The sequence below is a fragment of the Schistocerca piceifrons genome, chromosome 11 (assembly GCF_021461385.2).
Source record: "Schistocerca piceifrons isolate TAMUIC-IGC-003096 chromosome 11, iqSchPice1.1, whole genome shotgun sequence".
Taxonomy (NCBI): Eukaryota; Metazoa; Arthropoda; class Insecta; order Orthoptera; family Acrididae; genus Schistocerca; species Schistocerca piceifrons.
Window position 1 is genome coordinate 57,112,091 of NC_060148.1, and position 16,306 is coordinate 57,128,396.

A 16,306-nucleotide genomic window follows, 5' to 3' on the forward strand; every position below is an offset into this window, starting at 1 on the left:
AACCGAAGTTTGAGTTCCTTTTAGCGCTCATGTGGATGACCTCACACTTTCGTTATTTAGGGTCAACTGCCATTTTTCGCATCATTCAGATATTTTTTCTAAATTGTTTTGCAGTTTGTTTTGATATTCTGATGACTTTATTAGTCAATAAACAACAGTGTCATCTGCAAACAACCGAAGACGGCTGCCCAGATTGTCTCCAAAATCGTTTATATAGATAAGGAACAGCAAAGGGCCTATAACACTACCTTGGGGAACGCCTGAAATCACTTCTGTTTCACTCGATGACTTTCCGTCAGTTACTACTAACAGTGACCTCTCTGACAGGAAATTGCAAATCCAGTCACATAACCGAGACGATATTCCATAAGCACGCAATTTCACTATGAGCTGATTCTTTAGAAGGTGACTTACTTGGAATTTGCAGCCACTCTTCTCTGCTGGATAGCCAGCTGCTGGAAACCCTTATTCTCCGTAGAATAACGCTAGGTACAGGAATTTTTAGACTCTTTCTACTTATGAAATAAGTAGACATACAAACTTTACTTTTCGTCAATTAATGATGTATTTAACCTCCATACACAATAAAACTCTCACCTTTCACATAAATATGTAACTTCCTGTAAGTATCTCGTACAGCCGAACGTCAGAAACAAATTGAGTTACAGTTAAAAGAAAGTTGGCTTAGATACCATAACTTTTCTTAACATGAATCAGAACATAAGTCTTGCCTATAGCAAGGTTACATTAAGAGTTTTTAAGAGTTCTATTTCAACAGTCTTTGTTTTAATGACAATAGTCAATGACGCGAAAAGTTCAGAGCTGCATATAAACTCCACGGTTCTTCCTTACACACCCACTAAAACATCTATGGATTGCCCGACAGGTACTTGTCAGTGCTGTTCGTCCGCCACATCTACTTTCTTCCCGTGGCCGATTTTAAACTTGCACACAGACATGCGAGGCGCAGTAGGTAGGATTCTACCATCTCACACTCATATCCAGAATATCGTGTGTTAGAGTTGGTAGAAGGCTTAGTGGTTCTAGAATTTACACAGAAATTCTCGAATCGTCACATAACCTCCCACCCCTTAGTTCGAACATGTGATATTTTATACATAATCATTATGCAAAGAGTATCACTCATAACACCATTTCATATCTTAACAGTACATATGTCTTGGATATGTTTATATACATATCTTTCCTTTCAATAACAATTCTGTCCTCTCTTGAACAATCTTTCACTTATTGTTTTTCTACTCTTTTTCTTATTTTAGTTTGTTATTAAGACATGAGCATTTACTCGTGGTTTTAGTCAGCATTACTAATATTTAGGAATTGTGATGACTTTTTTTAATATGAAAGTGTTCTTTAGACACACATTTGTTTCCACTAAACCTAATAATGCTAGTCGTTCATAGAATTCACACTTCCCAGAATAATCCCTATAAAATTTGTGACTTTTGTCACGATGCTGTCTCCTTCTCCTAGGATCAGCACCTATTCCTTGCTTGTGGGTTGACCTTACGAGAGCACTTCCTCTCCATTCTGGTAGGGTACGCCCCTTACAAAACACCCCTACTTTTGAGGCCACAGATCGTCCTATCTCCATGTAGGTACGCCTGCCCTTTATACTTAGTGAATGCCGGGTACGCCCCCCTTATCCTTTGAGTAGGCCTCACAGTTCATTACCCTAGTATACATTTCTATGTATACCATAATTAAGTATCTTCTGGTAAAGACAGATTTATATTTTAAACATCACATTCATTCTTTAATGTATCATTTACTCCCAAGAGCCCTCATCTAGTTATCAACTTCTATATTTTCAAAAGATACTATGTCTACATATACTATTTACGTCCCACTATCCTTCAATTCATCATAGTACTTATTGCACTGACGTTTCTCAGTGATCAACATGACTAATTCCTTTCTTACTTTTGTTTTCTTTCTTTGCTCACGCCTCTTTCTTATTTATCCATTACTCATTACCACTTTATATATGCTTCTTTCTCTCCGTGCGCATGAGTTCATTGTGCCTATTGTAATAAAAATTTAGAACTGCTACTGTTCTTTGTTTTTGTGTACATCTTGTAATGTACATTCAATGTAGAACCGTCATAGCTTCCTATATATAGGTGCATATCTCCATATGTACACACATTTTCCCCTACAGCACCTGGTGGTTCTCACATCGTGACAGGCTTTGTTTTATGTAATTTAATGTTCATGTAGAAATGTATATTTGTGTACATGCGGATGTGTGCTTGTGTAGTCTGATTTTTCGGCCTTCTTATCTAAAGATAAGATTTAGGTCTCTAGTAAACACGGAAATAAGGAAGGAACACGGAAATAAGGAAGGACTTCAGCAATAGAAGTTTGTGGATATGAAAAGAAGGGGAAAAAATAGACAGGCTCTCAAATGAGAAGTAAGAAAAAAAAATGGATGTGGATGCTACGATCGAAGAAGAAAAATAAGATAGCCCCAATGACAGGAGACCCTTCCAACCTCCCTTTCCTAGGATCCCTACCCCTCAGGTAATTGAGACACCGGAGGTGGTCTGGTATTAAATCATCCCCTACAGAATGTACTTGTCCCACTTTCACCCTTTGAGGTCCCCAAAGGAAATCCTAGCAACCCTATGGAAATGGAAAGTGATGAAAAATCAGGCACACTTGTTTGTGAGGGTTGTTTGAAAGGTGTGATGTGTGTTTTGTGTTAGTCATCATTTACCTGTTCTTATAAATCATGCTTTTAGCTACAGTACCCACCCCTTTCAAAATTTATACAAACCCTCCCATCTATATCACATCTCATAAAAGGTATAAAATACTCTATACAAAATAGAAAATCTATACACTAAGGGTATAACAGTTGTTCAGCTAGTCACATCATATTATATTTTCCACAAATATAATACTCTATTCAGTTTATTTCGTCTAGATATCACTTTTTCTGTGATTCTGTTAAGTTGTTCTCTATTTTATAATCATATCTGATTTTCTAAGCAATAAGATTACAGAATAGTTCTAGATTCTAAAGGAATTCGGTGCAGGAAAACTATTTTCGAAAAAACAGCGAAAACAACTCGGGATCCGTCGGTCGTTACTCCGCCGATTAACTCAGATTGTTAATGTCCCGGGGGGGATATACAATTTTACATCCTTTACATTGTATTTCCCCTTCTCTAATCCAGTTGTGGGATCTACTAAAAATAACGTCTTGGGATGGACCACGGTTTGTAGCCGGTACGGTCCCTCGTATTTTTGGAAAAGCTTATCAGTCTCTTTCTTCAGAGTAGAGCTGTGAAGATGTTTTATGAGAACGAGGTCGTCGACTTGGTACTGAGGTTCCACAGCCTGTTCGTTATGTTTACTTACTCTTTGTAGCGCCTTTTCAATTAAATTCTTAGAAACTATTTCACGATTTACTTCGTAATTGACACTAGATTGTTCGAGCCAATTAAAACACTTAATTAGGAGTTCTCCTATGAAAGGTTTGCCTATAACTTCTGAAGGTGTCAACCCGCTTGGTAGATGGGGTAATTCATTTAGGATAAGTTAAGTCCTTAATTTTTGTTGCCCACGAAGTATATTTTTTATGGCAGTATGTACGACATAATTTTCCAATTTCCTTGATTACTCATTCACACAGATTTGATCACAGGTTATAATTGGATATTAACACTTGTTGAATATTTTCCCACACTAGGAATTCTCTAAATTCATTAATCACAAATTGTGGTCCGTTATCCATAAGAAACTGTTTTGGTTTACCTACATCTAGAAAGTATTGTTGTAAACAGTGTATAACCGTATGTGTATTTGCTCTGTTTAATAGGATATAGTTTAACATATTTTGATTAGCATTCTATTATAACCAAAATATGATACTCCTCCCCTTTCCTTGTGGAATTGATCCAAAAAAATCTGCCGTCATGTAATGACTTGGGAATAGTAGGATACATTTTGTATTTCACATGAGTATTATTCTCTTTTACTTTCTGGCAAGTTTCACAGGTTCTAATCAAAGATGCTATTTTATGACCTAGTTTCTTGAAATAATAAAATTGATTCATATGGGATATACATTTTTTGATTCCGAAGTGTCCATATCCTGTGTGAACATACCACACAAGTTTGTCTTCCATTGCCTTCGGTATACGTAAGAGCCATCACTGTGATGTTACGCTGTCTCTCCAAGACAAGTTATGATTATAATTTTCAATTTTCCTAATTGACCAGGAAGTAACGAGTTCTGGATACACATAGGAAATAATGTGAAATAATGATCGTGATGGACATTTCCTGTTATTCTTTGAGCCATTTCCTTTACCATGGTGTTCGGATGTTCTGCTGACATAAAATTAATGGCAAAAACCATGCCGGGCCCTTCTGTACATTTCAATTCTTCCATTCCTATGGGTAGCCTTGATAAAGCATCAGGTACAATATTTTCAGAACATTTTCCGTAGGCCTATTGTATCTTAATACTGTATTCCTGTAGAAAAAGCATCCATCGCGTCAACATACTGTGTAGTATTCGACTACTCATTAGAGAGGATAAAGCTTTGATGATCTGTATAAATATGGGTTTCTGATACCCATACTAATGTTTGAAACTTTTGAATACTCCACACATTCGCCAATAGTTCCTTTTCAGTAGCTGTGTAATTTAGTTCATGCTTATTTAGGCTACAGCTAGCAAATCTATGGTTCTGTGTTCTAAATTACTTGGATCCCATTCTCCTTGGAAAAGTTGGAAGGCAACACCGTAATCAGATGCATTTGTTGAAAATTTAAACGGTTAGTACATAACTGGATGATGTAATATGAGTGACTCAGCAGGCACTCTTTTAACGTTTTCAAATCCACCATTTGCACCTTGATCCCAAGTCCATGGTACTCCCTTTATTATTAGAGGTAAAATGCTCGGGTCATTTAACTCTTGCCCTTGTATGTACTGTCGATAGTATCTGGCCATACTTGTAAATCCTTTTAATTGTCTTACATGTCTGAGGCACGGTCATTCTTTGATAGCTTTTTTGCGTTCGGGGTCCAGTCTAATTCCCTTTACCCCTATAATATGACCTAAGAACTTAAGTTCTTGGCGTGCGAAAAATGATTTAGACAGCTTCACATTAATACCTTTTTCTTTAAATTTTTTCAGTGTCTTTCACAAAGTTAGACAATGTTCCTCCCAATTAGCTGATATTATTACGATATCGTCTACATATATTATCAAATCCTTCAAGAAGTCCCTCCCTGTTGCTTCATTTAATGCACGTATAAATACAGACACAGATATTAAGTCCAAATGGCAATACATTGAAATGATAGGATTTTCCATCAAACAAAAAGATTATATTTTTTTGAATCTGGATGTATTTTTATCTGCCAATATCCTGAGGTCAAGTCCATTGTGCTAAAGAATTTTGCCTTTTCAAACTTGGATAACAATTCATCGATATTAATTGTCGATCTGTCTCCGTCTGTGTACGTCAATTCAATGTACGACCGTCTAAGACTAATCGTACCCCTCTTGTAGCTTTCTTCACTACAACCACAAGATTATTCATTACACTGGAACTTCATACTATAATATTATTATCAATCATTTTGTTACGTCCCGAACTGCTTCCTTCAAACACACTGGTATTGGATACGGTTTGCGAAAGAATGGAGTGTCTCTTTCGTTTTGAACTTACAGATATAATCACTGATGTTACCTGGACAACCAGGAAGCACTATTTCATAATCCATTAAAATTTTATAGAAATCTCGTCTTTGTTGGTCAATTACTAATAGAGATTTATTAGCTTTGTCTTGTATATTAGTTCAATGTGTTGCTTGATCCATCGATTTTTGGTGATAATTGTGCTGTAGCTATTAATCGTAGACACCGACACTCAGTTGTTTGTTCCTCAATGCGGCTGTTTGTCACAAATGGTGTCCAGCATCTACTGTCTCCTCTACAAAAACAAAGATGATGTTCATCAAAGTTTAAGATGACTTTAAACTCTAACAACCGATCTAAACCAAACACTACATCTCTATTAATATTCTCTACTATTAACAGCATTTGACGCAATAAGATATTTCCAATACTGCTGTTCACTTGAGTTTCATATTTTACAAGTTTAGTTTTTGTTCCTGTTATCCCCATTATGTATACTCCAGTCACTGGCAATAATGGTAAGTGCTGTTTATTCTGTATCTAGTTAAAAAATGCATTTGAGATGAGTGATACCTCACTCCCTGAATCTATAAGTATGTTAGCATCAGAAGTTTCCACTGTCCATGTTATTATAGGTTGGGTGTTATTATTAGCTTGGTTCTTCAAGCAGCAACTATTCCTTTGTGGGATTGGTTACCAAAATGAAACACTACATTCCCATTCTGTGTTTTATGGTTACTCGGTACAAATTCTTGAGAAGCTACCGGGTCTAAATTTGAAGGTGGATGCTTCTTTTGATAATTGTCGTTACAACTTTTCTTACTATACTGGTGTACTTTTGCTAAGTTTGCCTCGTGCTTTTTAAAATTATTTCCACTATTTCTTTTATAGTTCAAACTTTCACTTTAGTGTAAAGTTTCGTTGCGGTCCTTACTTATTGCATCAAGTGTGTCAACAAAAGAAATAACTCTTCAATATTTTCCAACCACTACACAAGGTGTCTTTTTCTCACATAGATTGGCAAGCATCTTAATTAAAATATGTACTAACCCTTCTTCTTCCATTGGCTTATCTAAATACTTTGCTCGTGTTAAATACCAATCAAAATATTTCCTCATAGTACCCCAAGTATTAATATAACATTTTGGGTCCCATGGATCTGATATTAACTTTTCTTTAGCACTGGCAGACTAGTACTTCTCTTTAAATTTCTTTTGAAAGTCTCCCCAAGAGGAAAAATTCTCAGTATTTACTGTTCCCTATTCTGAGCCTTCCCCTAGTAGATACCCCACAGCAAATTCAATCTTCTTGGAATCTTCCCAATTTTTTGGTAAAGCGTGGGTAAATCTTTTTAAGAAATGGGTCGGCTGTACCTCTCCATCTGGCATAAATTTAGGGAATTGTCTAGATAACCCTGAATTAGCTCCCCATTGCAAATCAATCACCTCGTCACTAGTTAATAGATTATTAGGCGAAGTTACCCCTTTTTCTACTTAATCTTGGATGAGCTTTATTTCTCTCCATAGGTCGTCCATACCCTTCCTGGTATCATTGAGTCCGAAAAAGGAATAGGCAATTCCGGCTGTCATTCTCTCAGTAACATTTTGATATGTAATTTCTCCAAATTGTTCCTCCAAACTAATTAATTTATATCAGCGTTAGCTATTTTCTCATTGAAATTTCTTTCTACATTATCTACCTGTCTATTGACACCTGTAATTTGCGATTGAATGACTGGCATTCATTTATTCTGCTTACCTACTCTCTCTTTCAAAGTATTCAACCCCTGCCTTAAATCATTGTACTTAATATTGCACATGTTTTCAAAAGATCCAAACTTTTCAATAAGTTTGTATTCTGCATTATTACATTTGTTCTCAATGTTAAGTTCTAACCTTTTCAGTAAATCTTGAAAAGTGTCATTCTGTTTCTGACTGTCAGTAAACATATGATTTATATGAGTGGTCAAAAAAATTTGTCAGCTTGTTCTTTAAATCTACTTTTAAATTCTCTACTTTATGACTTATTGCATCGAACTCGGCCTTCAAAGCACCCATGCCTTCGCATAGATTACTAAATTCTTTGCTTTGGTATTTAACAAACCTAAATTTGTCGTTAGAATATTTAGAGCTCTGAGCATGTAATTGAGAATTTACTAAGTCTAGTTCTTTACTTAGTTGCACTCTTAGCATTTGAGAACTTAATGAGTTTAACTTAAGTTTCTGAGCTTTGATTAAGTTTATCAACTCAGCCTGGTCAGCCACTTCTTTGGTAATTTTCATGACCATAGCTGGGTCTTGAGTTTCCCCAAACTGTTGTATATTTTCCATACTTTTATATGCCTTAGCTCTTGTAAGCATTTAAAACTAACTTTAATTATGATAATTAAACAATAAAAGTTCACTCGACAGTATCTTTTATCGCTTCATACTAAAGTAATCTGGTTTTGTTTCGCACTCACTTGTCGTAGAATTCGCATTGCGTAGGAGAGCGGATGTGGAGACAGGTAGCACCAGTGAACATCAGCTGATGTCGGCGTCATCGGGTCTTGTCACGGTTGAGCCCTAATCTACCTTTTTGCTGTGAGAAGAACAGATGGGATTTGGATACCATTTCATGTGCCCTCTGCCTGCCAGTACTAGAGCTCTTTCCATTTCGAGAGGTGGCCAGGCCCATACTCAGTTTACACTATCTGCTGGATGTTAAATGTGTTATTTCATTCTGTTTGTATGTTCTGCCCTTCTTGTCACTTCCTAATGATATGCTTTGCACTAGTCATACGGGAATAGTCAGACTTGGGAAAGTGACTAACTGGGTTTTTCGTCAGTGGTATTACTGCTGCTTCTCAGTGTCTGGTTCCTTGTTATAATCTGGTTTAATGACAAGGTCGAAATAAATGAAATTTTCACTCGAAATGACATTATTCAGCATCAACGTGACCCTCCCGAAGGTGCTGTCTGGTGCAGTTTGATGGAAGATCGTGTGATTGGTCCTTTCACTTTTGTAGAAAAAACAATAAACAGGGACATTTGCTGTGGCATGTTGAGAGTACGTCTTTTCCTAAATGGATGATGTTGAGGCGGAAAAGGGGCTTCTGTTTTTCCAACAAGATGGCACCCCACCTCATTATAGTAACCACGTGTGTGCAACTCTTGAGACTCGCTTTCCGAGAAGGTGGATAGAAAGGGCTGGCCCAATACCTTGGCTACCGCGAAACCCAGACTTAACCCCACTGGACTTGGGGCCACATAAGAAATGCTGAAACATTGGTGAATACATGGTAATAAGTGGAATATCATCTCACCATGTGCAGGGCAACAAATGAATCCCAAGTTGAAGTCTACTAACATTAAACAAAACTTGACGGAATTCTTTTTCGTGATATGTACTCATTGATGTAATTTTTCATTTATTTCCCCATTAAATTTATACTTGAAACGAGGGAGTTCTTTTTCAAACGGCCTGTATAATAACCAAAAGAAATGCTTTTATATTTATGAAAACACACAAAATTATGAATCTGTAAAGGGAGGGCAGGGCTGTAAATGGAATGTGGTTAAACTTTAACAGTATATTTTATAGAAATAAATCAATTTACACAATTCCACACAGCCCAACATTTAAAACAAAAAATGCTCTACATGAAATGTGCAATATTCAAGTGCACACACTTGCTTTTCTGATTTCTAATAACAGTTGCAGTTGCAGATAATTAAGTAAAAGTCGAAGAATGATCTCCTAATGTTATTTCATCAAATCCACAGAATTAATTGCGTAACATTCCACCGTATCTTCCTTCGCCGTCGGCGTTGTCGTTGTTACCGTGAGACACCGTTATACCAAGAGGAAAGGCGCGTCGATCTTAGAGCATGAGATATGATGACCTTAAGCCATTGACAACACACAACGGTCACGGTAGCACCTGATTCCAGAATAGCTGCAGTAGTTAAGATCTACGAACTATCCCCTGTTGACCAGATCCCCAAAACTTAACTCGTAACGATATTCCTTCAAAGCAAATTGTCATCATGATCGTCTATAAAGGCTTCGTACAACGAGAATAAATGTTACGGTTTATGGAATAATAACAGATACGACCAAACTGTCTTGTCTCTTCTGCTTTATTTAACATAACTTCGTTCACAGTTTCATTTCGCATTCACCACTCATTCACCGAAACCCTTTGATGAACAGTTTTGGTTGCTTAACACCAACAGTCAATGATAATGATACAGCTTTCCTCCTTTTTATAAATTGAAGCCTGCTCTCCGTGATATAATTGAAGAAAAAAAAAAAAAAAAAAAAAAAAAAAAAAAAAAAAAAAAAAAAAAAAACGGTCTCAATACCGCGTCCCTCGTGAGATGCGAATAGACTTATCCCGGAATTGACCGCCCTGTAGGTGTACTCAATTTAATGACCACACTTCGCTGTCCGCTATTTCGCGTAACTGAATGTCCATTTGTTAGTCTGATTATACACTGTAGCTATTTAAAATTCACCCCTATATTTTTCACAACGCACAATTAGCACTTCGTTACTTGTGTTTTTTTTTTTTTTTTTTTTTTTTTTTCTAAGAGTAAACGGAAAAAAAGACGCCGTATCATCGGCTTAGTCGACATAAAGCAAAACGCCTTAATATGCCCAATTTCACCTCTTCTTACAGGATCGGCTACCTTACTCATTAATTTACTACATATTATTTCCAATAACACTAAACAGGTATCGCCGTTATATTTTAATTGTATTCAAAAGCATGTTACTACTATTATGACCAACCAAATCATCACAAATCGCGTGGCGTGCGTTTTTAATGATAACTTTACGCTATTCAATTTCCGTTACAGCTATCTTGACTCGTAATGTTACAACGTGAATCGAGCTAACCGACAGACAAGCACAAGCACAGTGGAAAAAAGAGAAGAGCAGTGCAAAAAAGAGAAAACACTGTGGTGCCCTTGTTTATACTAATTACACACTATGATTTTTGTATGGTTATCAATTTATTATCCAGAGATGTCTGGCATAGTTACATTACCTTGGATAAATTTCGTGTAAAAGTTGGGAACATTACACTCTCCAATTCTGACTCGCATACAATGTGAAGTTTTGTACATGTACATAGTCACTGCACATAAAAGCTAGTCATTTTTAATTTACTGTTTTCACAGAGTAACTAAATATCATTTTCCGTAAGATTTCTGTGCTTGCAACTGCCTAATGTACAGCCCTCAATCTCTCACACCGATAACTTGTCACTGTCACCATTGTTTTTCTGATGAGAGTGGTGGATCGCCAGTTGAAAGCAGTTGAAAGTTAACTATATATTCATAGAGAAAATCACCTATATTTTGCCTGTAACATCAGTTCCAAATTTCGTGGAGCATATGCACATAACTCAGAATTTCCAACACTTCTACATTAATTTTCTTTCTTCTAACTCTTGCAAATATTGTATGAAATATTGGTATAATATTCCAAACATGCAGTTTTTGTGTATCATAAACATAAATCAAATATATTTATTGACAGCTCTAAGTAGCAGTCTGCCTTTGTTATTAGACTAAGTAGCAGTCTGCCTTTGTTATTAGACTAAGTAGCAGTCTGCCTTTGTTTGTAGAGAAAACGGCCGTAGTTAGGAGTGAGGCCTGCATAATATCACTGTATTTTGAAGCCTGCTGTACGTATTTAATTGGGCAAACAGAGGGGAGGAAAAATTAGTGTACTACTGATGTCAAGTAAGAATATTGCCACGGTGGTAGACCGAAAACTGCAGGAATCTCTCCATGGTAGTTTCCTATGCTTATGGTATGTTTTGTAAAATGCTAAGTCTAACAGTTGACATAAGTTTGTCAGATCAGAAGGAATCTGAAATAGCAGTACATCTTTGTCAGTGAGAGTTTGAAGTGTGGCTTATGATGATTAAAAGTGTACGGCCTTAGTAAGAAACTAGGAGATAGGATTTGTTTTCACACAATGAAGAAAAAGTGTGATGCCTTTTCTTTTCACAATTTTCCAGAATGTGATGTGTCTACCAGACGACTTTCTGTGCAGAACATTACTATTTTCACTTGTGGTGCAAAGTTTTCGGTGGGTTCTTGAAAGTAACCAACCACCCAGAATGATCATTGACAGTATTGTGGATCAGTGCGTAGATGCGGAGTGGGACTCCAGGGTCACCGCTGTAATTTTGAAAGACAGCGTTCTTTTACATTGCATTCCATTTTCAAAGTTGAACTTATCTACAGTGTACATCCAAGATTCTCTGAAACCAGTGATTTTGTTGTTCGCATCTGTAACAACCATTTTACTCCATCCTGTAACCACCGCATTATCTTGTGTACTGAGGCGTTTTAACTTCTGACTTTTCTTTTGGAGATAAGATTCTTCAGGAATATAACTATATTTTTTTTGCCACCAGTGGGTTTGTGGTCTATAACAAAGAGTATTTCGTTGTTTCTGACTGTCTGTCTATACTATTTAACCATTTTGCAGGCCACAGCCAGTACGCTTATCACTAACTGTGTTTCTTTACCCTCTTCCTGGCTAGTAGTGGTAGTCCTCAGCACAAGCTGTAGTTTCTATTTGTTGTGAAATACAGCATTTGTCATGAAACGTCTCATATGTCTTTTGTGGGCCATGAGAAATATACTTACCACAAAACTAATACTTCCCTTTTTGGACTGTGGGAGATATACTTACCACCAACTTTATTGTGTTACTATGCTTTTGGGAATATGTCTTACTAATTCAAGATGTGGCCGGCATCTTTTGGTAATACATTGTACCAGGCGCGTCAAAATGACTACAGCAATGAGTTTTTCTTTGTTGAGAGATCACTACCTTTGTCACTTGTGAACTCGGAACACAATTGGTTCGTTTCTACAGTATCCCACACTGGTGGGCTCAAGCAGAAGCTGCCAGATTTTTAAATCTGGTACATATCGTCTTCCCCAGATGTGTTGAGTGTCAATTCAAAGTTTGTGTAATGGCATCCTCCAACAGCACACAAAAGGACTGTGGGGAGAATACCGCCCACTATAGTTTTAATAAATATCCAAAATAAAATGATCAGAAATTAAATATATTCAGTTGATCATTATCCTAATAAGATACAAAAAAAGAAAAAATTAGCTGAGTTCTTACAAAAACTATGCCCACCGAAGGGTTAAATGTTTTTGTGAGTTTAACCACCATTTTGCGTAAGACAATCTTCATGCATTTTATGTTGATGGCTTCTCTTGGTGTATGCTGTATCATCATATTGAGCAGCAAAAAATTCACAGGATTCCTAATCACCACTGTGGTGACATTAACGTCTTTGGATTCCAGAGTAATGTTACAGTGACAGGAGTCCAAATTTTTACCAGAAATTGAAAGAAAGTACTTCAAGAAAGTAATATTAGCTTCTGTTTTTAACAAAGTCTTGAAATGACATTTCCCTTCAGTGTGCATTCTCCCAAGGAATATGTTAATACACAGTAAGAGACAGATACCCCCCAATTATCGCTAGCTGCTGCTATACTGTGCGCAATCGGAGAATTCTGCATTTTCATGATGGGAAAAGATCTTTTTCAGATACGGACTTTTTCCCTCATTCTTCACTTAACTGGTCCAGTAATGATGCATAATACTCTCCAGTTATTATTCGTCCCTTTGTAAGTAGTCAATGCGGATGATTCTGCATGCATCCCAAAGACCATGGCCATCATCTTGCCAGCCAATTTCACATTCTTTTCCATCTTTAGGGTACATTAATCGTAAAAAACACACTATTTTGATTTACTTTAATCTCTGGAGTATAGTTGTGTACCCATGTTTTGTCCACAGTTAGGTATTCAAACAGAAACCTGGCAGGATTGTGATGGCAAAGTTCCAAAATAGTCTCAGTGTTGACTGCACAGAAGCATTTATTCTCCACTGTGAGCAAACATGGCACCAATCTTGCTGTGATCTTTTTCACAGCCAATTATTCATGCAAAGTTGAAAACACTGTACCTTGTGAGATGCATGTGGCTTCAATTATTTTACGCACTTCCATCTGTCAATCACTCAAAATCATGTTGTTGATTTTGTCAGTTATTTTGGTGGTGGTCACGTCTGTTGGATGTCCCAAATGGAATTCATCTCGTGTGGATGTACAGCCACATTTAAATTGATTTACCCATTTGTAAACAGTTGCAACACAGGAGCAGATGTCGTGAACTTCATCCAACTCAACTTCTGACCGGTTTCACTGTTAAGCCTTTTAAATAGATGTGTTTAATCACCACTTGAAACTCTTTTTTTTCCCATGTCTTAAAGTAATCGTATGCTTCTTGCTTAAATCGACTGGAACAATGAAGCTAGGTGATGGATACAGCTATAATGTAACCTCCCCCCTAGCAACAGATGGTGCTTACTACTAGCAAACTGTTTTGACGCTAAGACTGCCATCTCTTGTACTTTCTAAGGACTTAATGGCTGACCCTCGTAATTGCTTTTGTCATCAGTGTCGTGCATCTGTTGCACAAAGTCCAGTTGTAATGACCATGCTCATCCTCAAATGGGACGAGCTTTCAATAAGTAGTGCACACTTTTTTTTCAATCAGCCAATTTCAGTTAAAAAACACAGAATTTGCTGTGGGACATTGTTGAACATTCTTGCTTCAGCCCCTACAGTTTCATGAAGTTTCAGTAGGTGGTGACGCTATACATAATCTTCAAAATTGTGTCTGTAACGGAGATGTGTTCCGAGTAGAAAACTGCCATTGAGTTTCTTTTGGCAGAAAATCAGAGCATCGCAAAGACCTGGTAGTGAACTAAAGCGTGATGAGTCGTTTGATGACTCATCGGTCATCGTCACAACAATGTCTCGCGAACCGGTCCAATCTCCACCGTGCCGGCCGGTTGCATACAGGTGTGCTACCCACCGGAAATTAAAGAAATGACTTCAGTGCATTCGTTGCCACAAAAATTCAAACAAACTTCTCCTCCTCTGTGATAATGCAAGGCCTCACACAAGTCTGCACACATCCATCCTACAGCCCGAATCTCGCGCCTTCAGACTTTCATCTGGATGGCCCAATGAAGAATGTGCTCTGTGGGAAGCGGTGTACATGGATGATAGAGGTTATTTACGCAGGAAGAAGTTGGCTCAGATGTCGATCAGCAGTATGGTACCATGCAAGCGTACAGACCTTCCCAGTAAAGTGCTGTAAGGCTGTTGCATTCAATGGCGTTTATGTTGAAAATAGGGTTTTGTAGCCAAAAGAGTGGGAAATAATGTGGTGTACTGGATTCATGAATGAAAACCAAACTGCCTTCAGAAAGTAAATGTGTCACTTTACATATCGAATGCCACTCGTGATTTTAAAACACTCACCTGTTTGTCAAGTTGCTTGTTTGTTACTGTTCAGGCAAGTTTTCTAAGAAACCTGTAATCCATAAATGTGAGTTTTGCTTGCCTAGTTTTTGTACCTCTTTGTGTGTGCGTACTTTCCTTGGTGTCGTCAACATGACTTTCGGTATAGACGCACCTGTAAAAAGATCTGTTAGCGTAACTTTCACGATACTGCAAGGTAAAATAAAAGCTGGTATTTTGACAGTCTTCTTTGATGGCTCTGCCTGGGAATTCATTGGGATATTATCAAACTGTGTGCTCTTTACTTGTTTTGATGTGTACAGGTCATATGGATAGAACAGCTTACACACACACACACACACACACACACACACACACACACACACATATAAACTTTATTGTGCTGTGATACTTAACTAAAGTTGCGCAGCAACTCGTTGGATATGCTTGCGGAAAGATACAACTAAGCAGTGGCCTGTCAAGGTGTGCGTTACTGAATACAATGTCAACAAGACTGTGTCTGTCCAGAAGCCACACTGTCAATCACTGTAGTAAACATTTGTCCCTATGCAAAGGCTTTCTATAGATGACTCTACCTGAAGACTATCTCACAGGCTTCCACTGTGAACTGTAGCTACGAACAGCAACCCTGGAACTCCGTATTAAAATTGTTGTATGCCAGAGCTGAATGTGAATCGTCTGTTGCTGCCTGTGGTGCCGCTTATCACAACGCGGAAGTCCATCTCATTGCCAGCAGTGCAGAGATTGCCAATTGGGCTGCAGTTGTGGTCGGCAGTGAATTTAGCGCTGCCTGCGGTGCCAGTTGGAAAGTCTCAGCAAGCCAACTACGATTGCGTCTATTGGCATGGACACACATTTTCAGCAGAATGTTTTTGTGCTTTGCCCTGAAGGATTTTATCTAGGATCACACAGTCCCTGGAATCCTGCTTACTTGTGCTTCTGGGTTTCTGCTTCCTTGATCTTTAAATTGCAGGTTTCATTGTCCTCTAATGATTATTGTTTATTGTTTCAGGTGAAATAAGCCCTGCAATGATCCTGGATATTGGCGTTAAATGGGTTATTATTGGCCACTCTGAGCGAAGAAATGTTTTTGGTGAAACAGATGAAGTGAGTGCTATTAATTACTTGTATCTTCCCCCCTCTCTTCCCTCGCCCCTCCCCCCCCCCCTCTCTCCCATAGACTAATGTTTTTTCACTATATTATTTTCAATTTTTTTTTTTCAGCGCATAGTTCTGCAGCCAGAATAAATTTTTTTTAAAAG

At 37.6% G+C, this 16,306-nt stretch overlaps 1 protein-coding gene across 1 annotated transcript in view; it reads left to right on the forward strand.

The window, feature by feature from the left end:
- The window catches only part of LOC124720030 (triosephosphate isomerase B), a 44,923-nt gene that overhangs the window by 13,089 nt on the left and 15,528 nt on the right, over positions 1-16,306 (forward strand). Inside the window, exon 3 of the mRNA XM_047245280.1 lies at positions 16,057-16,151. Coding sequence (XP_047101236.1) covers positions 16,057-16,151 — 95 coding nt within the window. The remainder of the gene's footprint in view (positions 1-16,056; positions 16,152-16,306) is intronic.